Source organism: Penicillium canescens (assembly GCF_028828765.1).
Source record: "Penicillium canescens strain IBT 15451 chromosome Unknown utg000004l_segment0_segment0, whole genome shotgun sequence".
Lineage (NCBI taxonomy): Eukaryota > Fungi > Ascomycota > Eurotiomycetes > Eurotiales > Aspergillaceae > Penicillium > Penicillium canescens.
In genome coordinates, this window is record NW_026703966.1 from 453907 (window position 1) to 479535 (window position 25629).

General features: G+C 46.5%; 6 protein-coding genes across 6 annotated transcripts; 2 read left to right on the forward strand and 4 right to left on the reverse strand.

Annotated features, from left to right (window-relative positions):
- Positions 1-2814: 2814 nt before the first annotated feature.
- Positions 2815-4081, forward strand: N7446_005557 (uncharacterized protein; the record flags this gene model as incomplete). The annotated part of the gene is made up of 3 exons (XM_058514305.1): positions 2815-3416; positions 3476-3878; positions 3932-4081. 3 exons carry the CDS (start codon positions 2815-2817, stop codon positions 4079-4081), a joined length of 1155 nt encoding a protein of 384 aa, XP_058371483.1.
- Positions 4082-9655: 5574 nt separating this feature from the next.
- N7446_005558 (uncharacterized protein) lies at positions 9656-10018 on the reverse strand (the record flags this gene model as incomplete). The annotated part of the gene is made up of 1 exon (XM_058514306.1): positions 9656-10018. The coding sequence occupies one exon, from the start codon at positions 10016-10018 to the stop codon at positions 9656-9658; it is 363 nt and encodes a 120-aa protein (XP_058371484.1).
- Positions 10019-15542: 5524 nt separating this feature from the next.
- Positions 15543-18338, reverse strand: N7446_005559 (uncharacterized protein; the record flags this gene model as incomplete). Its single annotated transcript, XM_058514307.1, has 3 exons — positions 15543-16707; positions 16766-17895; positions 17952-18338. 3 exons carry the CDS (start codon positions 18336-18338, stop codon positions 15543-15545), a joined length of 2682 nt encoding a protein of 893 aa, XP_058371485.1.
- A 2332-nt stretch (positions 18339-20670) lies between these two features.
- Positions 20671-21426, reverse strand: N7446_005560 (uncharacterized protein; the record flags this gene model as incomplete). Its single annotated transcript, XM_058514308.1, has 1 exon — positions 20671-21426. One exon carries the CDS (start codon positions 21424-21426, stop codon positions 20671-20673), a length of 756 nt encoding a protein of 251 aa, XP_058371486.1.
- Positions 21427-23051: 1625 nt separating this feature from the next.
- Positions 23052-24499, forward strand: N7446_005561 (phosphotransferase family protein; the record flags this gene model as incomplete). The annotated part of the gene is made up of 2 exons (XM_058514309.1): positions 23052-23096; positions 23252-24499. The coding sequence occupies 2 exons, from the start codon at positions 23052-23054 to the stop codon at positions 24497-24499; spliced, it is 1293 nt and encodes a 430-aa protein (XP_058371487.1).
- A 482-nt stretch (positions 24500-24981) lies between these two features.
- On the reverse strand, positions 24982-25227 carry N7446_005562 (uncharacterized protein; the record flags this gene model as incomplete). The annotated part of the gene is made up of 1 exon (XM_058514310.1): positions 24982-25227. The coding sequence occupies one exon, from the start codon at positions 25225-25227 to the stop codon at positions 24982-24984; it is 246 nt and encodes an 81-aa protein (XP_058371488.1).
- Positions 25228-25629: the final 402 nt, after the last annotated feature.

The window sequence follows — 25629 nt, forward strand, 5'->3', positions numbered from 1 at the left end:
CAAGCATCTTTCTCTCCATGAGCGCATCTTGATATATCACGAAAGACTTATTGATCCATTTAGTATTCTCTATCCATATAATATGGCCTCTCAATTTGTCCAAAGAAAACCGCATGATATTTTCTTGATAGTGCTTTCCTTGCTGCGAGGATTACAGTTACAGTTTTCAAGGCGAAATGAAATAACTGAGGGTTGTAAATGTGGTAAAACTTACTGTGAAGGACTTACGTATACATAGATGTAGATAACGTCTTGATATGAACAATACATTAATAGTAAAGCAGCTACAGTTGACTCTAAACACAACAAGTAGCTTGAGGAAGCAAAACAGAAGGCTTTTACGCACTACGCCTTGTATCTAGAGTCAACTATAGTTGTTCTTATGCTGCGATCAATCTTGTAAATAACATCTGGGTTGTAAAGATGAGGCATGTGAGCTGGACAAATTTATAACCGGAAAACCATCACAAAAGGGCGAATATCATACAAGTCACTCGTGCAATGACGGCGGTAGCCATCCTCGGCACTATGTGGATTGATTCAGAAATGACCATTCATGCAGTGGATCGTGTGAAAGCCAACTTGGGTATCAGTGTGTAATGTGGTTTACGTCGAAGCTTGCTTTGACGATCTTATGATTTTTGTGATTTGTTGGGTTAGGAGAGGCTATCATATTGGTAGATAATAATCTCACGAAGAAAATGCAATGGTTTATCAATTTATTTTTATTTTGTATTTTATTTTTCATCTTTTGGTGGGCAATCCTAGGTTGTTCCACAATCGGTGACAGGTAAATGCGGGCGTGTTATAACATGCGGTGGTTCCATTCACAGCATAATAGGTCTGCCAAAAGTTGCTACAGGACGAGCTTTCGTAAGATAATTGGTCTTTGTTAGAATACCAAGAGGTGAAGTTATCCGTGATGGATATATCGAGCTGCTCTTGCTGCATCAATGTACGGTTGAGTCGAAAACTGCGGGAAATCATTGCGTTGGAGATATTACGTGCCAGGACTGATTCTGTGAATTCCGTTACACCGAAATCTCCAACACAGTTAAGCTTTTCCCAGGCGCTGAGCCTAAGCGGAGCAGAAAGCATCTAAAGCTCGTCAGCGAATCCGTCAAGAAGGAATATTGAATCTACTACGTCGATGGCAGACTAAACATACTGGTCTTAGCGTAGCCGCTACGACGGTAGCCAGGGCCAGAGTGAGCATCGCTAATAGTACCATGGGTTGCATGATTAACAAATGATATCATTCTGAATGACTGGGTAAGGTGACTGCCCGCTTTATATCTGGACTGTAAGGACGTTGGTGAGGATAATGACCGGTCGGTTTGAACAGGGTTCATCAACTCCTCAAATAATTGCACCAATTGCTTTCCCTCGGGCCAAAAAGGCTGAGGGACAATGGTGAAGTGGTTTGGTTGATGCAACACCATGTTGATGGGGTATATAGAGTTATTAGAGCGTGCATATCGCTTCGGCAGTTGAACTCTGGATTGAGGTATAAGTATGATAATATTAATATCTATGAAAAGATTCAGCTATTAGTAGTAGCAACGGCTCATCCCCCTGCTGCCTAGCGTAGCGCCGGCCCATCCGTGCTGTACCGTGACCTGTTTCAAGATCGAAGTTATGTTTTTGGGTTATCCCCAATGCGAGAATGGAAGAGCGGGCTTTCTCTGTCTAAGTTCCTGACAAGGGCAACCAAAATCGTTCAGTAGTCAATGTCCGCGACGAACATAGAGAGTGCGTACACGGAACTGCTTCTCGTCTGATGGAATGCTCATTGAACGAAGTGGCGGTCCCTCGACCAAGAAATTCGGGCATACAGATAGTCTTTGTGGCTCAATGTTTGATAACTAAGAAAGCATGAGCTAAGAACCCGATAGATTATTAGGAACCCCTATTGACGACCATTCTCTTCAAGTTCGCCATTTTTACCTCAGATTCTTGGTGATTCTTACTTGATTAGAAGTGGGCAACACTCTATGAACAGTCCAATACTCTAGTATAGGACTATTCGGCGCTCTATCTGGCATTGTTCCTCAATACCCTCAATAACACTTAGCCGGTATAAAGCCTGATAGGGAACGGTACGCTTGAGAGACAGATCGTTGACGTTGAAGGACAACGAACATAAGGCAAGTATAACCCAGAATCCTTCTAACATGACGACGACCAGATAGTCGTGCATAGCACACCATGCACCAATTATGTAGTTAAAAATTGCCTAATAAATAGCTAGAAATAGGGGTAATGAAATACGGAGTCGTTGATATCTCCAATTGGTCGGATACGATACGGAAGTTGACATTTTTCCGATGTCACAGGCGCTTCAGATGCCTGAGAATAGAACGAGCACAAATCTTTGGCTAGTCTTAGTAATCTTATCTTATAATGCGCGGGTTCAGAACTTACGGTACACTAAACCATATCCATTGAGCTTCTCTGCGCTACATAAGTACTCTAATGTATGGGGCGTAGAGTGAAGATAGTTGAGCTAAGAGAGTTATGTACTTGATGATCAGCCATTTGCTTCGTCGGAAATATTCCCGGCCACGCCCATCATCGACAATGTAAATGTCAGCCTGTTAAGTGTCTCAATGCGAGTCAGCTGACAGGAACAGAACAAAACCACGTGATCCGTCACAACATCATCAGCCGGCGGTTGCTCCAGCAACAGTCAACCTGTTAGGGCGTGCCGGAGAAACTCATCTTGTCCAAATTTTGACTTACCGCGCATCCTCCGACGAGAGAGAATAAATTAGTAAACTTTGGGGCATACCATGTTACGTCCAATCCACCCTGATGTGTACTGGGCAAAACGTCGCGATATTGTCCTGGATCGAGGAAGTTGCGAGGAGCGTGCCCAAAACCCCGCCCAACAGTGATCGGTTCGAGAACCTGGTGAGCAACCTGACGACGCCTCCTTCAACCCCAGTGATCCAGCACAAACGCAAAAGGTCGTTACCTGGAGCCGAAAATTCGATGCCGCAGCCAGATCCTTCGAAGAGACCCTATCGACCTGGTTCCGAAACTGGATCCACCGTTTCCGTCCGCCTACCTGACGACATCACCTCTCTGGCCCCATCAAGTTCCGTGGCTAGTCGGAGTGGGAGGTCACGTTCATCTAGTCCATCACGCGTGAAAGCAGAACTAGCCGCCGCCACCCCCCGGGTCGTCTACATACATGAATCTACCGACCCCAATAGCGTCGCTGCGAGTCTGCTACTGGTAACTCTAACACAGGGTTCTGAGTACAGCCCAGATGAAGAGGTTGCTCGGAAAATTGCAAACGCGTCGTGTCAGTGTGCTACTGAACTGCGCAGTGAAGGTTCTTGGTTGAACAAGGTCGCACTGCCGCTGTTGGAAGGGGCCATTGCGGAACTGCCGTTAGAGTGTTGGAGCATGTATGTTTAACCACGAAGCTTCCTGTGTGCCCTTCTGCTTCGTTGCTAATTGCTTGTAGTCAAACAGAATCCGTTGACCCTCAGTACCAGCCTCGCTACACAGCCCGCGATACATACACTCGCAAAGTAGACCTAGTTGTCGGTCTGCCTGTGGACTTTTGGAAAGTAGACTATGAACAGGCGGGGCTCAATACACCAGGGAAATGCTTCAGCCATATGACCCATCCGCACACTGGGAAACGTGTTCTAGGCCCCGGTGTTGAGATCAAAGCCGCGGACGGAAACTTGGTAGAGGCTCAAGTCCAGCTTGGGGTATGGATGACAGGACTACTGATGTGGGCCTTCGCACAACGCAAGAGTGTGAAAGACTTGCCTCCACTTGTTGGTTGTACTGCTGTTGGGGAGGACTGGAAATTCTATATTGCAATCGGGGTCGAAGGATCAGGCACTCTGGAAGAAGTAGTAAGTAATACGCTTCAGTGACTGTTTCAATGACTAAGTATTTTTTTCTTCAGCGCATCTGGGGCCCTTTATCTGATTTGGACGGCCGCACCACAAGTATTAAACATGCCAAATCTCTTTTGAGAACACTTCGCCGAGTCATGGAATACACAATCGGGCAGTACAGAGAAACAATTTTCCGATCGGTTACTTCTGGAGCTTAGAGATGGCTTTCAGTCAGGTGGACTTTCTTTCATTCCGGCCTTGCCAGCTGGGAAAGAACTGTACTCTCTCAAGCCATTAGGTTGCTCAAACCACTCTTGGCGGGAAATTACCTTGCAAAAGCATCTGCTTGGGCACGGTGGAATAATTGGAATAACTTGGAAAATATGCATTATATATAAACCTTTACGAAGAACCAAGTTCATTTTACTCGTAGACACAACTATGCAGTCAACTCTTAATACAATATGTAGGTTGAGAAAGCAAAAGAAAGAGGTTAACACTTCTCGTGTGTCCCGAATCAGGACGTGCAGGTGGACGATGAGTGGCCTCTCCACCACAGCCATCGGTCAGGTGCCTGCGCTAGCCGTCGAAGATCCGTCTTAGGAGTGGCACGATATGGCACATAAGCTCACTAGGCCGGGGCACCGGCTGAACTTTTGCTTTGCGTCTGGGATACCTGGAGTATTGGATCATGCGCGTGATCTGGCAGGGGTGGTAGGTCTGGGCGTGGGGATTGATTGACTATTAGTGACTCTTCAGTGGAAGTGGGTCTGATGCTCAAGCCGTAATGGAAGATTTCGGTACGGCACGTCCCACAGCCGCCAGAATATACTAGTAGGAATGAGCCTTGGGGAAAGGTCGTAGTGATTAGCAATCGGTCTCACGAATCGTGAGATCTATCGAACAATAAGTTAGACCAGAGATACGTCCGTTCCAGGAACTGGCATCCTGGCGTTGTTTCTTTTCCCTTTCTTGAATGCATTTCTTTTGTGTACAGTGGTGTAACATTAGTATTTGACCTCGAGTACTTCGGGCCAGGACCCACTTTTTTAATACTGCCAGCAGAAACCTCCAAATTTGAATTCAATTTAATAGCTAGTATGCCACCCATTATACTTAATGACATCAGCTACCCTGTGAGGCATTGTCTCCGATAGATGCTTAAATAGATCAATATCTAAGCTTTCCCATGCTTCCTGCGCAGCTTCTAGTAGCAATTCTAGCGTAGATACGTTATTAGGAAGCTGCATAAGCTCAGGATGACGCTTAAGAATTTCGGCTTTGAGTAGCGCCCAGAGGTTCTCAATTGGGTTTAAATCAGGCGAGTAAGGTGGCCATTCCATGATATCGCATTGAAGCTCACTTAAAGCATCCCGTACGATATATGCCGTGTGAACAGGCGCGTTATCTTGCTGAAAAATAGCATTAGAATCAATGCTATTAAGTAGCGTAGGTAAGACGCGCCGATAAAGCTCTTCGATCGTACGCGAAGAAACGCCACCTCTCCGAGATAAGGGATCTCCGAATAGTGGAATAAGGCCTGATCGACGCGGAAGACCGGAAAAAGCAGCCCAAAACATCTGCTTAATTTGCTTCCCTCGCGCTGGAACCATTTGAACCTGATGGCCCTCTTTCGAATGCTGAAATAGCTGATCCTTCGGACGCGTAAAAGTCCATTCTTGACGCTGGCCAATACCACGTTCAACCGTACATTCGTCAGACCAATAGACGCGGGCCCAATCCTCCGACGTAAAATGCTGATATTGAAGGGCCCAGCGTAGACGTTTCTCAGCGTGTGTAGGCGTTAAGGTCGGCCGCTGCATTTTTCTCCATTTTCGAAGGCCCATTTCGTGGGTTAGACGCCAAATTGACATACGGTGGACCTTAAAATCAACCTCTCCGAGTAGATCCTTGATCAAAATTGAAGGCTTTTCTTGTATAGTATCGTAGATATAGTCACGATCCTCTTCAGTAAGCTTCCTCGGTTGGCCTGAGCGTGGAAGACTTTGCTGTTTTTGACGCTTTACCTCTTGGGTAAGGGTGTATTGAATAGTTGAGCGTGGAATGTCGGGAAAGCGCTGCTTCTTAATAGTCGTAGCACCCCAGCCATTTGTAGCATGTAATTCGCAGATCTTAGCCCGGGTAAGGCAGTCAAGCTCTGGACCTCTTTTTCCGCGTATTGGAGGCATTATTATAGAGAGACAGAGTGAGAAACGCGTAAAAATTATAGCGTAGATACTGGCGCGTTGAAAACGCGAGTGTTGACGTACTAGTAAAGTAGGCGGTCTAAAAAGCGGTCACGGTCCCGAAGTACTGGAGGTCAAATACTAATGTTACACCACTGTAAAGGGTTAGAGGGTAGTGGGTGGAGAGGAAACAAGGAGAAGGCGACTCCAGCTTATAAAATATATATATATATATATATTTTTTTGCCGTACTCTGCTGCGGGAATTGTTTTTTCTAGCCCAGGAAGAGTACTATAAATGGCTCCCTGCTTCCTCGACCAATACAATGCCTCCAAACGGATCAGACCCCCTGTCCTCGAGCAGTACGAGAACGGGTTATTGTTCTATAAATGCATCTCACCCCCGGACTTTCATTCTTTATTGTTGGGTATTCTCCCTGCCTTCTCGAACAATAATTACATTGCCGCCACTACAGTCTTCTGCTGTGTCTTATTTTCCAGCATGCCCAGCCTCAGGTTCCTTACGCACCGGGTACCCAAAAGCTCATTTATCTTCAAAGATTATGCAGGCCACCAGATGGATGGATCGTTTCCGGTGTCATGGAGGCCAAACGATTTGCGTTTTCACTGGATCATGGTCGCTTTTGGACACACTCTAGAAACTGCTCAGCAGGTCTCCAATCGTTGTCATATGTCAAACCTCGAGCAGTTGGGCTCGCTCGGCAACATAATTGTGAGGGGCGTGACTGGCCAGCCTCTTACATCCATTATGGAGAGCATCGACCAAGACACCAAACATCGGATATCTTTAATGTTTTCTTGGCATTGGGTTGAAGATTGCGATGGTGAGCTAGAAATCTACTAGTATAAATAACTTTTCGACCACATGCCTGATATGCAAGAACAGGAAGTTGCCCATACCAAAATATTTTCACGCCTCTCAGAAAAAAAGCAGAGCGCACCCATCTACCGTCTATCGAGACTAGCCAGCTGGAGTATGACAATTCGCCCTGCCAAGCAGTGCTAGGTAAACGCAATAGAGGACACGAAGAAGAGGAAGGTTCTGGGAATTGGCCATCAAAGCGCCTGAAGGGAAAAAGATGACTATAAGATATAGGAGTGTGCCTATCTTGTAGCGCTAGTTGCCTAAATTCTTTCTTGTCCGTTACACCAAGATGTATTAAGAAGTTCCGGTATATCTTACTACACCTAATTCACTTAGTCGCAATTGCAGCTTTTTATAGAACTCTAGTGTGGTACGAGGCTGGCGCTAAATAGGAACACTGCCGTATCATCGGAAACCTACCACACGATCTATACCAAGAATCGAGGATAACTTATTTCCAATCACCTTAGATAACATATTGTATGTATGTCTCATGCTTATTGAATGTTAACGGTTTTGTTAACCTTTAATTAAACCTTAATCGGCTGTAGAGGTGCTCGTCACTTCCATCTATCTCTTATGCCTAAAGGTGACTGACAATATCGGCGATGATAAGAATAAAGGTGGCTTGGTGAATTGGGAGAGTGGTGAATTGGGAGAGTGGTGAATTGGGAGAGTGGTGAATTGGGAGAGTGGTGAATTGGGAGAGTGGTGAATTGGGAGAGTGGTGAATTGGGAGAGTGGTGAATTGGGAGAGTGGTGAATTGGGAGAGTGGTGAATTGGGAGAGTGGTGAATTGGGAGAGTGGTGAATTGGGAGAGTGGTGAACTGGGAGTGGTGAATTGGAAGAAAGAGCTCGGCGATGTCTTCGTTGGAACAGCCAGACTAATTGTAGATCCAACTGTATTGCCTCCGAAGTTGCACTGTTGCCTTGGAAGGAGATATAAATGGACTTCTCACAGTATTCTGACTCCCAATCAATAACATACATCTCACCCAAGCATCTGAGTCATGCGATTTGACACCCCTTTCGTCATTGGACTGGCCACATCAGCGTCTGCTCTCTGGTCAGTTACTTACTATACCACAACCGATTGTTCAGGCGCAGGAAAAGAGGTCGGAGGGTTTGAAGCTGGGTGTCAGGCTCTGGAAACCGACACGGAATCGGTCATGGTCTCTACAGACAGCGGCAACAACATCACCCTGAGCACCAGTCGCAGCTGCAACACTCCTTATGAGGACGCCATTCCAAGCGAAGTGACCGACCGCTGTATTAATGCCGCTATCCGTTCCTTTTTATCTTCTTAGTGGTAAGTCGTGTTCTTTATACTACCTATCGCATCTCAAAATTAACTCTGCAAGCTTAATTAAAGCCCTGAAAATAGGCCGAAGGAGCATTGGCAAAGATCCGGCCAAGGGATCAAGACAAGCTGCGAGAATGAATCTTCTTGTTTTTACTATATGTATATACCAGACAGATCTTAAATATTGAGATTAGAGGAGGATCTAAACAGAAACTCTTAAAAAACATCCGATTGTCCCCATTCTCGTTGGAATACTCGTGCTTTCCCCGAAGAGTTCGTTCTTGTACGGGACACGTACATGTATGAGAATTTAGGGGCTTAAAATCCACAACAGGAGAATATGAAAATTCCAAATCATCTGCCATAGCATGCCGCAGTTTAAGAATGCGAAGTCTCTCATCTCAGTATACTCACTCGGTAAAAGGCGGCTACCTAGCGGAAAGGCTAAGCTATAGTAACTCGGGAGGAACCATATTAGTTTCCACAGGTTTCAGGAAGTAATAATTACCAGACACCACCTTGTGGTAGTCCACAATATATTCGAAACCTATCTGAGTGTGCGCCCACGCAACATCCGCTCAACGTAGTTAAACCATATCTAGCAAAGGCTCACTATACACAGCGGGTCACAAGCTCACCTGGGTAGTGCCTGTATAGGCGAGTATACTGTGACTTGTGTAACTCATTGTATTGTTGAAAATATCTAGGCAGAATTTATGTAGCACTTACAAATGGATTCTCATCATCACAGATAAACCATGTCATCTTCCGGCACAAGAGATAGAGGTGACGACAATGTGTGCAGCCGAATAAGGGTAGATGTCAAACATTGATAGAATTATTGAAATTTGGTGATCAGGAGGCAGAATATATACAAAACGGAGTCCAAGTTGATTTCCAGCTTTTCGTATACAATTATAGGGAGCTTTCCGACGATGGAGCATTGTTCCTACTCTGCGCTAGCCTCTTAACACAACCGGCTTCCCCCAAAAGTTGCAACTGCAACCAAAGGACCTGGGAGTTTCACAAGGCATGTAAGAATTTCTCTATAGTATCCTGGTTTTACGGACAGGAGAGAATATGGATGACTAGTGCGACAAGATGTGTACACTGCTTCTCCAGTCATCTTTGTCCCGTATTTACCAGGCGCTTTGATCGCCTATATTCTGAACCGTCCTGGTCTTCGTGTCCTCTTTTCCGTTTACCCGGCCCTTGTTGATAGGGCGGATGGTCATTGTTGGGCTGGCGCGTTTTGACAGAAGTTTCCAATTCATCTGTGTTGGACGTCGAAATGTAGAATTCACCACAACATGCCGGACCCTCTGCTGTCCGATAACAGCTTCCATTTCTGTCTTGTGAGGCTCCTGCGGTAAAACTCGTTAGTGAAACGTATTTACAAGTGGTTTCTTTTATCGCTTCAAACAAACGTACCTCCTGCGGCAGTTTTACCGGCTTCAGATCTTTCCTCTTTTACATGAGTGCAAGTAGCCAGGTCAGACTCAGGGATATTAAAGCCTTGGTCATGTGTAAGCTTGTCTGGAGCCATCATAGGAGTTGATTCCGTCGCTGGACATTCAGAGTTGCCCCGTGGAAGGTGGAACCGTCTGCCGTCCAAATACGCCTCGAATTCTGGCGTAGTCAATGGCTCAGTGTCCCCATCAGAATCATCTTGCTTTGGTATGCACTGCTGGGAAGCCCATTTGTTGTCATCGATAATAATGGGGTTATCGATTGAGCTCCCTTCTTTGAGTTCATCACACAATGGCCTAGCATCGGCCATGGTGCCTCGCCCTGTTATAGTATGAGAAGGATATTATTTGGCTAGACAAAAGGTTAGAAGAAAAGGGCTCTGCTGTATTCCTCTCTCGTATGGTAATCTCATACCTGAACTTTCGGGCGATGCGTTTGTCGTGAACGCAAAAATATCAGGGCTCATATCAATATTTATATACTTGAATCCAGCAATATGAGTAAGCTGACATCGACGGCCCCATGCAATCTTGTAATGTTGATGCCTTTGGTAGATATAAGCTCCTAGGAGATACGATTGGCTCTGTCGTGGATATACATGAGAAGTACACGACAAATGGAGGGGAGATGACATGCGCGACATACATAGTATATCTGGTTCCCTTGAATGCGAGGAAGCTGCTTTATTTTGGTTTCTCGCACTAATTTCTATCTAGAGTTAACTGTAGTTCTCAACATTAATCATTCATCTCGAGACACTATGCACATCTGTATACGTGAGACCGTTCCCAAGCGGAGCACCACAGACCCCAGCAATGATGATTTGCCGATAGGCTCCTGGGACTCAGTCAAGTGGATAGCCCAAGGGAGGGCCTGATACCTCTTGCCTTGCCACCATTGTCTGCAGGGTATCTCTATCAGTTTTATTTTCCCGCTTGAGAGGTTGTGTATGGTAGCTAATTAGGAGTGTTTCTTGTCTGTCTCATAGATAGGTTTTGCTTAATCCATCAAAACCATGGTATTCCTTCGCTGCAGAGAAAACGGAACTCATCTACCTCAACCAGAGGAAGACCAGGCCCTGGTAATCATGAACGGGAAAACAGTCGAACTGTCCAGCACAGTGAGACTCGTAGGCGTGATATTCGATCAGGAGTTGCGCAGTAAAAAATACGTGCTGTAAATCTTATTCTTTCTTACTGCTTTTTCACCCTTTTGTTGCTCGGTCAATGCAGCTATAATCAGCCCCACGCCCAACCGCTTTCCGCCCTCTCCCCGAGCAGCCAGCGGATATCCGCAATAATGGGCGGTAGCTGCCTGGCCCTCTTTGTTGATCGCATCTAATGGTCATTTTTAACACTTTGTTGCTCTTACACCTATTTTGAAATTTTACTCTTTGTTCCACCATTTTCTCCGACAAATGGGAGGTGCATAGACTCTTCACTCGCACCTAGAATGTTTTTCTGACCAGTCAAATTACTACACGCGCCTGAAGGTGCCTGTGCTTTGGCATCAGGAATCAATCCTTTTTATTTTTGCGAATCCTTGATGATAGCAATTTCAAGTGAGAGATTGTCCAAGGCCTGCTTATAGGTGACACGCCAACATCTTGAGGTGTACAGCAAATATTTGCAGTTGCTAATCCTTGAGAGTATGAATAATACAGCGGACCGCGAAACGCGCGAATTACGATATTTCATTCGGCCACATGTTTCATACCCCGGAACTTTCCAACACTAGGTTGACGAGATGGCGACAGTTACAACGTACATTTCGGTTGAACGTAGCAGACACTGCCCCACTCTCTGGAGACACAAACTACAGTAGGATTTGCGGATACAGTAAAGAAGTCTTTTGCATAAATGCGATCATGAGTATACCAACGGCTCTGACCTGTTTCGTACACCAACCACTTGACCTGCTTCTTCTCAACTTGTTTAGTCCCCAGCCCAATTCAGGTTGATACACTGCTGTCGGTATTTCTCTCGGAGACTTCAAAGCGCTTGAAATTGGTCTTGGCCCCGTTGGTGGGCATGGACCACGTGATATGTTAACTTGAATCGCAGCCAGGTTATATTGACATCTTATTTTTGCGTTAAAGGAATAACTACGGTTCCCGGATACGAACCACCGAGATCGGCGACGGTACATGTAGGAGGATCAGGGCTCAGTAGGCGTCAAAGACCTAGGCCGGCTCAATGATCGCTGATCCCTGGCAGTGGTGCTTTCAATCACCGGGTCAAAGTAGCTGGCCAGGGGAGACGTAAAGGCGGTGCCATTCGCAGTTAGCTGATTACCTGTTGAATCGTTGTAGGTTTTCCGATAGAACTACCTTAATTAGAGGAGAGAGTTTACACCCCAAGAATTGAAGCGTAAGTTTCCAAGGGAATATTCAATTTTGATGCCTTAGAAACAACACCTTTCTGCTCTTGAGAGGCCTTATCGAACAAGTATCTCAATATTTACTTGTCTGTATAGTCTAAACAGCAGCAGCGAGGCGACAGATTAAGAGAAAGTCTGAGGAATCAGCGTTCTGTGACCTGTCTGTCATCGTCATCGGTTTACTCCCACCAGCCTTTTTATTCCCTGATCAGCAAATGTTATCCTAGCAGAACGACGCTATATACTACACTGTCTCCCCCCAAAAGCTGTTGTCCATCACAGTAGGACGTAAAAAGGAGAAAAGCTCACTCTGGCTTCAAAATCATATGATACGTATGGCTTCCTCCTGAATGTCCTTCCATGTCGGAACGAAAGCTGACACGGGTTCACCCGCATTGGCTCGCACCAGATATCTCAGCTCAAAGATGAGCTGCGATGGCCATAGCTGCCTGCAAACATATTTCCTAGCAAGTGCAATTGAATCCCTTCATTGGAATGTAAGATACCCAACGACCGCACTGTATAATTCATTAGCATTATTTTACGTCCGTAGCCCCAAATTAGATACGATCCAAGCCAAGAAACCTACCATTGCTATCCGCACACCTAGCCAGAGGCACCTGTCTCTTCTTATCTTCACCTCAGTGTCCACTTCGTAGATCGTACTGCTGTGCTCTGATCCATCTTTGAAGAAATCGTCTGGGTAATATGATTGACTCCAAGTTTGGCCACGTATCAGGAAATCTTCTGGAAGCTGTGGAGCTGCTCCATCGTCCGCAGCTGGGAAAGACGCGGCTTCAATCTTCGGAAAAGCAGCATTGGGTGTGATCAGACTATTGAGGAATCTAGTGATTGCTCTCCAAGGAACTCTCACTTCCAAACTTTCCATGAAAGGGCGATAAAACGTGACGCACCAGAGGAAAGCCAGAGAGATATGGATTGCTGGGACGGAGTCGTGGCTGTTGCCATACTGAAGAAGAACCGAGAGTGTTTGAAAAGTTAAATGGACTCCCTGGATGTCTTGTTTAGTTGGATATGCAGGTTGGTTGATCAGACAATTGCTTACACATGCTTGCTTCTGGTTGGCTAGACCCAGTTGATTTGTCTGGGGAGTATGCCCACTCTGGCTTTGGGAAGATACCATACCCATGAATGCAGGATCGCCGTAATTAAATGCAGATGCCAAATTGCAGGACATGATATACACTGTGTGTTGTCCTTGGTGACCATGGTGTCGCATGTCCATTGATAAGAGCGACAAAAAGCCATTTGTCACAGTCATAAACCGCTCAATGGATTCACCAGCAAGTAGCACGCAATGTGCAGCTATGAAGGAAGTGATCATGGTGTTTTTCCGAGGTGCTAAATTAGCCCAGTCATCGAAGAAACGGCCAAATGTCACTCGGGTGTGTGGAAATGGCTGCACGCTGATCAATGCTTTGGTAAGATAAAAGAGTGTCCGAAGGGGATCAGATTGTGACAAAACTGCAAGATGATGTTGCAATTTTCCGCTACCGGCATTTCGGTCCACAGCTTTTTGGTACCAATATTGCGATATAACTTTCCAATGTCTGCTATTCAACTTTTCCGCAAATATACCATATCGTGCCACATTACCAAGTTGTTCGAACAACGAGTCCCCAAGTGCTGAATTTGACAGAATTAGTCGCTTTAGAATCGATGAGACCATTTCGATGAAGCAGAGCATGTGCTTCAAAGCCTCTGGGAGGTTCTGTTGTAGGATCTTCAATAACGAATGTATCCCATACCGCCACATCCGATCAGACATGGCGTATTTTTTAGGAATATTTCTGATACTTGGGCTGGCTGATGGATGATGGCACATAACGAAAAATTGTTCATGCTCGTGAAGCAAATTCAAGTGTAGGGTGATAAGTCCTTGCCATCGGTCGCTAGGCAGGTGTACTGTAGATGGTGCTTGATTTTGCTCGAACCACTGGCACCTACTCTCACGGTCTACAAGCCTTGCGTACTGTTCTTCGATTGTAAGGATGAGCTTTGCTTGACCCAAATCCTTAGTGGTCAGACTCACCTCGAAGTTCGGATGACAGCGAGCGTGAAGCCATTTGGCCCAAGATCCGGTTTTCGATAGAATTCCAGGAGGCACACATGTGACGAATCTGGCTGTAGCCGTTCTCGATGTTTGAAGTGAATATTTGTCCTAAAGACATTTAGCTGACTGCCCACTATTCAAATCATGTAGCAAAACAAGACGCCGTACCTAAGATTCAAATTTCGCCCCGGAGCGATTATTAGATTGAGGAAAAAAGGGTTTCCTAAATGCAACCGACCGAATGGAAAAAAAATGTGGTAGGCATTCGTCCAATGGGTTGGTGAAAAGGGAAGATCCCATCAAACCGGATTAAATCAGGGTTTGTTGCGCCCAAATTTTTATCCCTTTCAGATGTGCTATTTATAGGCTATGCAACGTGATAATACTAGAATTTTAGCGAATGATTGCTATAAGCGTACTTTCCATTGGTATTAGAATTACTCCTAGGAATATAGCCCCGGTCATACACCCAAGTGGAGCTTTTCTAGAGGAAATCCGGCTAACCTCGCCTGGCCAGGACCTAGATCCTTGGTCATTGCATTAGTGGTGAGGCACATGTCATATTGGTGCAGATCAGTTTCAAATTGCGACTGATAGTTCGGCACTAGCACCAGATTGGTCCGTATCAGTATTGGGACTTCATCTGGTTATTTTATGTATTTGGACTGTACTCCAAATATGACACGTGCATCGAGAGGCCTTACGCTTTCTGGATAAGAAAGCCCACCGGTCAAGATTCAGCCAGGCCTACTGTTGCCCCAAAGCAAACTTGAACCTCATGTGTGGTGAAAAGAAGGCTTAGACTCCCAATCTTTACATAGCAGGCCGTCAATTTCTCCTGTGTGGATACATTGTCATTTTCCTCAAGCTTGGATTATCACTGAACTAAAATCTGGCAGTATCCCAGACACAAACCCAGTAGCTAGGCAATCCACCAGGTTCCACTGGGAAACTGGCACTGATAGCAATCGAACTGGTAGTCAAGATCCAATTACTTGAAAGCCCTCAAAATAATAAGTTTAGCGAGAAAAGAAGCATCAGGCAAAAAAGGTTACTCAATAAGCAGGATGCACAATCTGACGTGAAAGAGATGCCAGTTGTAAAGCCTACTTCCCCGAAATTACTTGTATTTTTGAGATTGTCTTGTAATGACGCTTAAGCTAATGTATAGATATGAGGATCATTGTCTAAGGGGTACAGTTGTACAGTGCTATTGGCCATCACTAAACGACAACTCCTCACAAATCTATGGTGGTCAAAGCCATGGATCACGGTCTTCGAATCTTGGCAAACATATCAAGAACCGAATACTTCTCATTTTGATGCTGTTTCAGTGGCTAGAACGACCATTGTGACTTGGATTTCCCTACAGCTGATTCGTTCAGATGCAGTCCACCCTGTCTTGGGCTTGAGATTTCTCCTCACCATTTTGCATTCGCCACATGCCGGCATAACGGCCTTTCATATTCACCAGTTCCTCATGGGTGCCACTCTCGGCTACCAGGCCGTTTTCTAAAAACAGAATACGGTCTGCTGACATGATGGTGCTCAGTCGATGGGCAATTACGAGCGTAGTTCGGCCATTGGAGAGAGCTGCTAGGGATTTCTGGACATGTTCTTCCGTTTGAGTGTCGAGCGCGGAAGTAGCTTCATCCAGCAGTATGATTTGAGGGTTCTTGAGAATGGTACGAGCGATTGCCACACGCTGTTTCTCGCCACCGCTCAGTCGTAGTCCGCGCTCTCCGACCCTGGTATTGTAGCCATCTGGGAAGCTCTTGATCTTGGTATGAATATCGGCCATGCGACAGGCCCGGTGGACGTCATCATCACAGGCATCGGGTTTCGCGTACTTGAGGTTGTACATCAAGGTTTCGTTGAAAAGCATCGTATCCTGCGGCACAACACCGATATGTCTTCGAAGAGAATCAATAGTAATATTCTTCACTTCATGTCCGTCGACGAAAATTTTGCCATTCGTAGAGTTGTAGTATCGGAAGAGGAGACGGAGAACCGTAGATTTGCCGCCACCAGACTCTCCAACTAGGGCGGTAGTGGACCCAGGTTGACAACTAAACGAAAGACCATTCAATACAAGCTTCCGTGCATCATATGAGAAGCCAACATCCTGAAACTCGATCATTCCTTGACAAGTGGCCATTGGGGTAGCACAAGGGCTATCAGTGACTGTCGGCTGCTCTCTGAAAAGCTCCAACATGCGTTCGGCATTGATCAAAGAAGATTGTATAGAAACATAGAATGCACCGAAGTAGCTCAATGGGCCTTGGAGCTGGGCCATGTACATCAACAATGTCACAAATCGACCCACAGGCTGCTGGAGGGTTGAGACCTGGTATACAGCGATGAAGCATGTCAACAATAAAGAGGTCGTCAACACAGTTTTTTGACTGGTGCTCATCATGGCTCCGCAGAGGAATGAGTAGTACTCAGCAGTTTGGAAATCGCACACAGCATGGCGGTAACGGTCAAACTCGTGTTGCTCCGCATTGAAATATTTCACCGTTTCATATGACATCATTGAATCGTTTCTGTGTGTGCATGTGAGCATTGTTGTAATTCATATTGCAGATAACTTTCTAAACTTACTTCACCGCATCTTCATGTCTCGAAGCATTGACCATCTGTCTCCTGGTCTTCGCACTCCACTGGGCCATGCGAATGGTGACATAAAGATAAACAAATGCCGAGATCCCAACCACAAGAGCATAGTAGACATCAAATGCAACCAGAAAGTACCCAATTGCGATGAGCAGGTCAGCTAATGTAGGAAGGAACTGGAAGGTGACTTGTTCTAGGAATGAATTGACCGATTTGCCTTTGTTCAGAGCTGATAGGAGTTCACCCGTCTGCTTTTCTAGGTGAAAGTCCAAACTGAGGCTGTGAACATGTTCGAAAACGGCAGCAGAAAGCTCCAGGTAGGAATACTGGCCCATCGGAATCCAAAGGCCAGTGCGTAGAGAGCCCAGAACTTCCTGTAGCCACAGGCAGAAAGCATACATGCATATCTCGAACCATGGGGTGTAGAATGTGTTTCCGGCTTGCTGGTCCGCCAGAACCGTAGTTATCGCCCCAACCTGAACGGGTGTCATCACATTGACAATCCGCTGAAGTATGACAAGAACGAAGCAAGCCACAGCTACAACCTGCAAGCGTGGGGACTTGGATGGCCACATGTAAGGGAAGAACCGTGAGAAACCACTTAAATAATCGAAGAAGCTCATGGATGGCAACTCTTCTGGTCGGACCCAGGATCTTGGTGGTTTGGGCTCTGCGGGTCTCGCAGCTCCGCCTGTTGAACCGTAGGCGTGACCTTTACCACCACAGCCCTTTGTGCGCGGAGACTTTAGCAATCCAGTTGCCTCAGTAGCATGATCTGGCTCCCCCTCTAAGTTTTCATCATGATCTATAGGAGCACCGGACTTGGTGTAGTAGAGTAGAACGAGAGTGATCAGAATCAAGATACGGACACCGTTGGGGACCAGTTCCATGCACTCCCAAAAGGTGATCCCTTGGCGTATCGGGCCTCCGCTGGGGTTACCGACTACTGGCTCACGATAGACGGAGGTGTAAAGCGAGAGGGTCGTGGTAAAAATGATGAGCTCGACGAGAATGGCGAAGGACCAACATGTGAGCTGAATGGCCGTCGGGGAAGGTGTGGTATCGACTATGCTGACAAGAATAACTGCGTAGGCAAAAATAGAGCCGACGATATAAATCTGCGGGTATTAGAAATACTATATCATAGCAAGGTTCAAAGAATATAGAGACGCACCACGACTGACTGTTCGCGCCACCGATACACGGAACGGGCCATTAACACATGGGTGATATGGACCGTGGCATCAACAAGGAACGTCACAAGCACACCAGTAGAAAGCCAGATGAAGTAGTGTTTGACGGTGTCAGAAAAAGGCTTAGTCTGACCAGAAGCCGTCGGGTTCCAGGTCCGCCTGGGAAGCTGATCATCTTTGTTTTGTGATCTTTTTTGCTCGGTCTTGCTATTGACGATAATCCTGCTCACACAGCCCACGACAAACAGCAGCATGAGCAAGATTGGGTAGCATGCAAGGAGATACTCCAGCAGTGTTTGAGGATTCACAATAGCAGTTCGTTCAAGAACATGAGAATAAAGGGATCTCCCATGATTGTCTTGGGCCATTTGTGGCGGATATTCGATAAGCAACGATGAGGATAGGCTTAATGGCGGGCAACAAAGGAACTATTATAGATTGGACTGAGTGGTTAGCAAAACGGTGATTCTGATATGTCCTAGCAAAAGGTGACAATAGATATGAAAGATAATACCTATTGCAATGTTGCCTCCATATATGATGGGGGGAAGGGTTTTGGATGAGCTTCGAAGTATGGAGGTGCAAGTTATATACTTAGCCTGGGCTGATGCCATGCTGTTGTTACTAGTATACCAGGCTCGAAGAGGGGGCGGGATAGGCCTACTATCCCGAGGCTGAGAGCAAGTACCTGCCATAGCGCACTAGAGTATGCACGGCGTCTCTAGACCTCTGTTCCAGTTCCAGGCATGCATTTGTGGAGCCAACGCCCGGACTCGTAGGCCATGTTCGAGGTTTCCCCGGGTGCGGAGCCTCTGTGGTCGATCGACTACCACATACCCCAGGAGGATTCGCAAGCCTTTCTGTTTGCCAAACAGTAGGGACAAGGCACCAGAATTGGCTGTAGTGCAGACAAATCGTTTGGAAATTGTTCCTCGTGTGCGTAGCACCTTGTCTTGTGATGCTACAAAGACAAAATTGGTAGAAAGCTTGGAGGTAAGCTGGTAAAAAAGAGATGATCCCTCCTGATCTTCACCGATCTTCACGGCCGTGTCTGTGCTAGAATTCAATCCCTGTAATTCCATAATCACTATTTACAATTATGTGGAACCCAAGCCAATCTTTGGGTTAGAATGGGATGTCGCGAAAGGCCCATGACAAGACCGGACGCTCCTGTCGGCCCCCTAAAAAGGTTCGTGACCACAACTCTGGATCGGTGTAAGCAAAACGCTGGGTTAAGACGATCATATTACCGCAAACCTACCTGTGTGGGGCTCAATACTTTGATTAGTTTATCCGACTAACCATGCTGAGCAGGACTCCGTAATGCGGATCGCTCAGGGGAGTCTTGGTATCAGCCCCTGTAATTACAAAAATTTCAATACAGCATAATTCACTGAATTAAATCTTGCAGGAAACCGTGGGAAAAGACCATTTGGCAGAGGAGACACCGCTTGTGAGGCCTGGAACACTGCCAAAATAAGAGGACCCGTCACTAAGCCACCTCTCGTCCTCTCACACGCTTCCCCCCGCTGAGGGTTCGGTCAAGTACATTATTTCGACAACGAGGTCATGTAACCGTATATCGCACATCTATTCCCATCTGGCCTCATCACAATCTCCCTATGTGACTACATAAATGTGCATTATCCAATGCAGTCTGCGCATTGATCGTTCGCTTGATCTCAAATAAATATTTGTACATCGTCTCGGTCACTCATTTTTCTCTTCTATAGGACAATCTCTAGTGGCTCTTCTAACTAGACAGATCGAAATTAAATTAGATTGTTCCAACTTTATGTAAGGGAATGAATCTAAGAGAGTGTAGAGGTAAAACTTATTCAAATATTACTCTGCTTGTAGTCAAAATAGCTGCCTTCCCTATTGCCCAGCGCAGTAGCAGCTTATTGCGCTACCACTTAGACCGAACTACACACCACGTAATCCTAGGATCTAGACGAGCGCTCCAGGTATTCATAGAGGACATCGCAGGATCATTTATTGAGTTTGAGGAATAGATTCTCTATCAATTGACGAGCGGTCTTCCTCTCCCAAGAGAGCCAGGTAAGCATTCCAAGGACAAAAGACAGGAACAATTTCGCTCATTCAAGTACATCTGTGTAGCTCAAGTCGGCTTGAATTTACAGAGAACCACGGCCGTCACGTGGTAGATGCTTGGACCGCATCTAGGAAGGTTCAGACCAGGAAGTACGGTCAGACCAGGAAGTACGATCCTCAACACCCTGGATTTGAGCGTCATAAACTTGCTGGATCCCGTAAGGCCGGCAAATTCTCTTCGGAATTGGTGCTTCAAAGTCCCCACCTCTCTTGCACGTTGTAGAAGAAAACGCAAACTCAGGATTTCTGGCTATCGTTGTCTTCTGTTTTGGTACATTCGAATTGGGAAGATAGTGAGGGGAACCGTTTAAATGGCGAGAGTTCTGGCCGGTGGACGACTGCGGGTGTTGGCCAGGAAGCTGTGACAGCATGTAATAACTGCCAGTGGCAGATAATGCTTCACCAGGCTTAGTAAACCGTTGATCGTGGTGGCTGTCAGATGAGAATAACCCGTTGGCGCTATCATGTCCACTGAAGGGACCCGCAATATTAGCATTTAGAACAGAGCTAGTTGAGGGCAGGCAACTTCCACCCAAACCTGGAGAGAAGACATGGCAATTGAAAGAAGAGGGGATAAGAAACCGCTTACTTGTCATATACCGGGAGCTGACCTGAGTCGAGTTGAGTCGAGAGCACTGATGGGGCCACCACCCGTCTTGAATCCGGTCCCTGGTTCAGGTCCCGTTTCACTGGCTTTGGGACAGAATGCTGTGTTTGGACTCTGTAATACCCAGACGGGCCTATTTTTGCAACGGATGACCTGGAATGGTTCATGTCACCCTCGTGAGGCTGACAATGCTTCCTAAGATCCACGTACTCTCCCATAGGCGTTCTGGGGTATTTTGTCGGTTCCATGGGTCTCCCCATCATAATGATAATCATGGAGACTGTCTCGAAATCATTTCGATGGGGGTTGCGAGTCTTGTTCGCATAATAGCTTTCTTTGGCATAGACACAGCTCCATTCCATCCGTGGATAATCCACTCGTTGGTCTTCGGCCAGCTGGGTGACCTGAGCGCGCTGGTCGCGGCTCAGGTTTTTGTACTGCTGTCTAGCAGAATAATCTTCTGCCCGCTCATGGATCATCTCGTAGAGCTGTTCTTGTTTCATGCGTAGTTCGGTTCGCTCTGCGCATGCCCAGGTTGCCGCTTCATCTAGGCTAGGATCTGCTTTGTAGAATTTGTAGCCTTTCAAAACGGTTCTGGCGGGTGGAGAGGGATAGCTTTGAGATGGAAATGTCAGGTGGGACGTTTGTAGTGGCCCCAAGGGACTGGTAGCAGTGGAGCATGTTTTTTGGCTGTGGCATGATTCGAGATCATCATGCTCCAAATTGGTCGACATTCGGTGGAACTTGGGGGGTGGTGAGGGTTTGATTCAGCGAAGACCTGTATACAGAAATTGGAAGTTACTGAGAATGGAAGCAGGTTATATACCGGTGCTGCAGGTAAATAACCCTTGGGGACACGCCACTACTTCACCCGGGTGATAAGACCGCCCCTAGGCAGCGGTCAAGCCCACCCCGCGGGGCATGCTTGTGCACTCAACCTTTTGCGTCACAAGCCAGGTAGTGGGGTCCAATTTCCACTACGGCCGGGCTGTGTTCCTAGGAATCAATATCTGGCCCCAACCATATCCATGCCCATAGCAAACGCCCAATTAGATTGAGGGTTGATAAATTCGCCTAGCCCACCATCAAATCGCATTAGTCCTTACGTGATGACTGAGGAAAGATGTATGAGCCTTTCTGTGCTATTTGTATATCTTCTGAAAGTTTGACTATCTAAGGGCTTATACTTACGGCTTGATACCAACTCTGTGGAACCCAATCTTGTGGTCAAATTGGAGAGTCAAAAATGACCTATGAGAAGACCAGACGCCCCTGTCAGATCTGCAATAGCGCCAGTAGTCATAGGTTTAGATCATAAGAAACACACAGCGCTAGAACGATCACGTGCTGCAAACCTAGTTGTGTGGGGCTCCATGCTTTGATTTATTCGACTAACCATGCCGAGTAGGGCTCCGTAATGCGGTTCCCCGGAGTCTTGGTATCAGGCCCTGTAATTACAAAACTTTCAATACAGCATAATTCACTGAATTAAATCTTGAAGGAAACCGTAGGAAAAGACCCTTTGGCAGAGGAGGCACCGCTTGTGAGACATGGAACAATGCTAAGATATGAGGACCGGCAACTAAGCCACCTCTCGTCCTCTCACACGATCCCTTCCCCCCGCTAAGGGTTCGGTCAAGTACACATTTCGACGACGAGGTTAGAAATGGACGGGGGGGTTGATCGTCAACAAGATAGGGGGTCAGCAGAAAGAGAGGGGTCCAGTGGGAAATCGAACATATCACTGGAGAATTAGACCATTACCGAAGACTTGGCAGTTTGCGTATCTAGCTTATCCGGGCAGATGGCCTACAAGTAACTAGCAGTGCAGGAGACTTCCTAGTGATATGTAACTGAGCTTGCTGAGCTATCTCTGAGACTAGGTCCAGTATCTTCCTACCCCTTGATACAGTATTCGACATATTGCGAAAACAGTTCACAATCAAAAATCCATGCTCCAAAGGGTCCCAATGGGTATTTCGTTTTCATTCGCGAGGTTTATCTCCAAGTCCAGATGGGGAAATCACCTGGTTTCCTGCTAATATATCGTACACCGTCCCACCATGCCAAGCCCCTAACCAGTGGCTCACGCCAGAATACCAAGGTTGACTGTTCCAAACGACTGATCTAGACGGCTAATAACGCAGGCCATGAATACCTCTCAAAGGCAACATTAAAAGCGCCAACCTGTAGTACCTTTGTTTAGGTCTCACCGCAAATGTACCTCACCTGCGCAGTGACCGAGTCTCAAGACCCCACCCGACCAATTATAGCTAAATCACATGACAAGCCACCGAGTGGTAGGTTTATAACCCGTCATTCCGATACTTCTTCACAGCGTTGACCATTTCAGATCACCATGGGTATGTGGAGTTGTGATATCGAGAACTGCGGCAAGACCTCTGTTCGTACAGATGGAGACTGCATACTTTGCAGTCGTCATCTTTGCGCCAAACACCTTACATCTGTATATCATAAATGTCCACAGTGGGAGGTGAGTAAAGGGTGGGGAAAAAAGCTATTTTACAGACTGGAATAACTTTTTTTCTCTATTACCAGGACGAAAAAAACTACGATCCTGCGGCTGTCCGAGCGGAACAAGAGGAAGTAGCCAAACTTCTTGCCAAAATCAACGTTGCCGCGCTCACATCTCGAGCCAGCTATTTGCGCAATGGCATCGGCTGTTCCATATTGCAGAAGCTTCAATATGATCCGTCAACGCGGAACTCAGTCATGGGCGGTATGAATTATCATGTCGAGATTTCGTTTGAGGATGGCATCTCCTGGCTGGCGCGCATTCGGAGATTCAATGTTACTTCTCCCCCACTGAAGCTGCAGGAATTCATAATGCGCAGTGAGGTTGCCACACTTGAATTCTTGAGAGAAACGAAAATTCCCGCTCCGAAGGTGTTTGACTTCTGCTTGGATGAAGCGAACCCTGTTGGTGTTCGGTACATTCTCATGGAAAAAATGCCTGGGAAATCTCTCTCCTGGTCCGATGCTACCAAAGAGCAACGAATGAAGGTTATAGATCAGCTTGCTGATATCTATGTTGAGCTGCAAGCTCACCCCTTTGCCATGATGGGCTCTTTGGATAAAATTGGTTCTAAATTTGTTATTGGGCCGTTTGCGAGAGAGTCCCTGGCCGACTTTGGAAAGTCCGGCTTGGAAATGCTCGGACCGTTTTCCTCTTTGGAAGAATATTACAGTGCACACATTGAATTGATTTTGGACTTGATTGTGCGGCAAGAGGCCTATGCAAACCGTCCAGTGGACGCCTTTTTGATACATCTTTATCTCCAGGAAAACATTCTTGCAATTCTCCCAGATGCTAGCCTAGATGACGGAAAGTTCTATTTGAAGCATGCGGACGAGAAAGGGGATCAGATTCTGGTTGATGACCAGTTTCGAATTACAGGCATTATTGACTGGGAGTGGGCCCACACGGGTCCCAAATCTGCAGTTTTCAATTCGCCCATTGTTCTCCTTCCACTTGCCGAATTTTACGAAGGGGGAAATTGCCTAGGTGGCGAAGAATTGGCTTTTTCCCACTTGCTCGAAACAAAGGGGCATCCAGATCTTGGGGACATAGTCAAGAAGGGGCGGCTTCTTCACCGCTTGCAATTTTGCTGCGGTTATGACCTTCCTGACTGGAATGGGTACAAGGACATCTTTATGGGACTTGTCAGGGCCTTGCGCAACGATGGAGATTCGAACATCCTGGATTATGAAACCTGGAAGGCAGAGGCCATGGAGCGGTACCGTTCTGATCATAGACTGAAAGGTCTTTGCAGTTTGCAAATGTAGTTACCTAGCAAACCGAAGTTGCATCCGACTTGATCGATCTGCAATCCTAAGAAGAGCGTAGAGATATTGTACAGGAGACTGGCATAGCAAGAAGAACACTTGATAATTGACTGTCGCGTGGAAGAGACCGTCGTGAAGTTCAAAAACTTTCAACCAGCTACTGGTTTACTAGCAAGAGGACTTCAAACGCGACGTAGAGTCGGCACCTGATGACTGCATGCCTGCAACGAAGCACACAACGCCCCCGAAATTCTCATCAAGGTATCGTGACGGAAAAACAAAGAGTATCTTAAAACAGAGTCGGCCAGCCAAAATAAAGAAATTGCAAACAGGACGTAAATGTTTTCAATGGCTAAATAGCCTGATTCGATTTCTTAAATACAACATCCGCTTCAACATTGACTCCACTTTCAGGCTCCACCGTTGCCGCCATTCCAGCATCGTCCGCTATTGCCCTACACATCAGATTTCAAATTCCCCAGTCATGCCCGTTGATTGAAATCGACGGGCGCCGTCGACCAAGCACCACCGATAGCATTTGCGTTGGTTGCATTGGCTGGTTTCGCTGGTTTCGCTCCATGGGTCAGTGTGAGGATCATGACAGTGGACGAAGTAGTGGAAGATGGCAAAAAGAAATACATACGGAGATGATCCTTGCAGAATCTCTGGGAAGCCAAGGCCCAGGCGTTGCAGCCTTCCTTCACACATTTCATTGCAGGGCTGGGCATTTTGGGATACTGGGTGGCAATGTTTGGGTTGCGTTTGATGTATGCTCTTGCGCGGCTGTAGATTGGAACTATGTAGAAGTCTGTGGAGGTCTAAGAGACTACAAGATGACAGGAGGGCTTCATTTCCTTTTATACCATAACTACTACATTCCAGAGATCGCCATGGTCCCAATAATACGAGAAAATTTGCTGTACGATGTCTTTGAGAGGCTGCGTCCGTGAATTCAAGCCAATCAGCAAAGCTGGACGCCCGTCTTGAGGTGAAAATAGCACCGCCAAGTCCGGAAAGTAAGCCCTTGCTCTGAATACATGGCATTAACTGAAAATTTGCTCCTGCATATGTGGTGTCGAGAAATGACGCCAATGAACGGTGCATGAAGCATGGAAATCGATGGTCTTCCC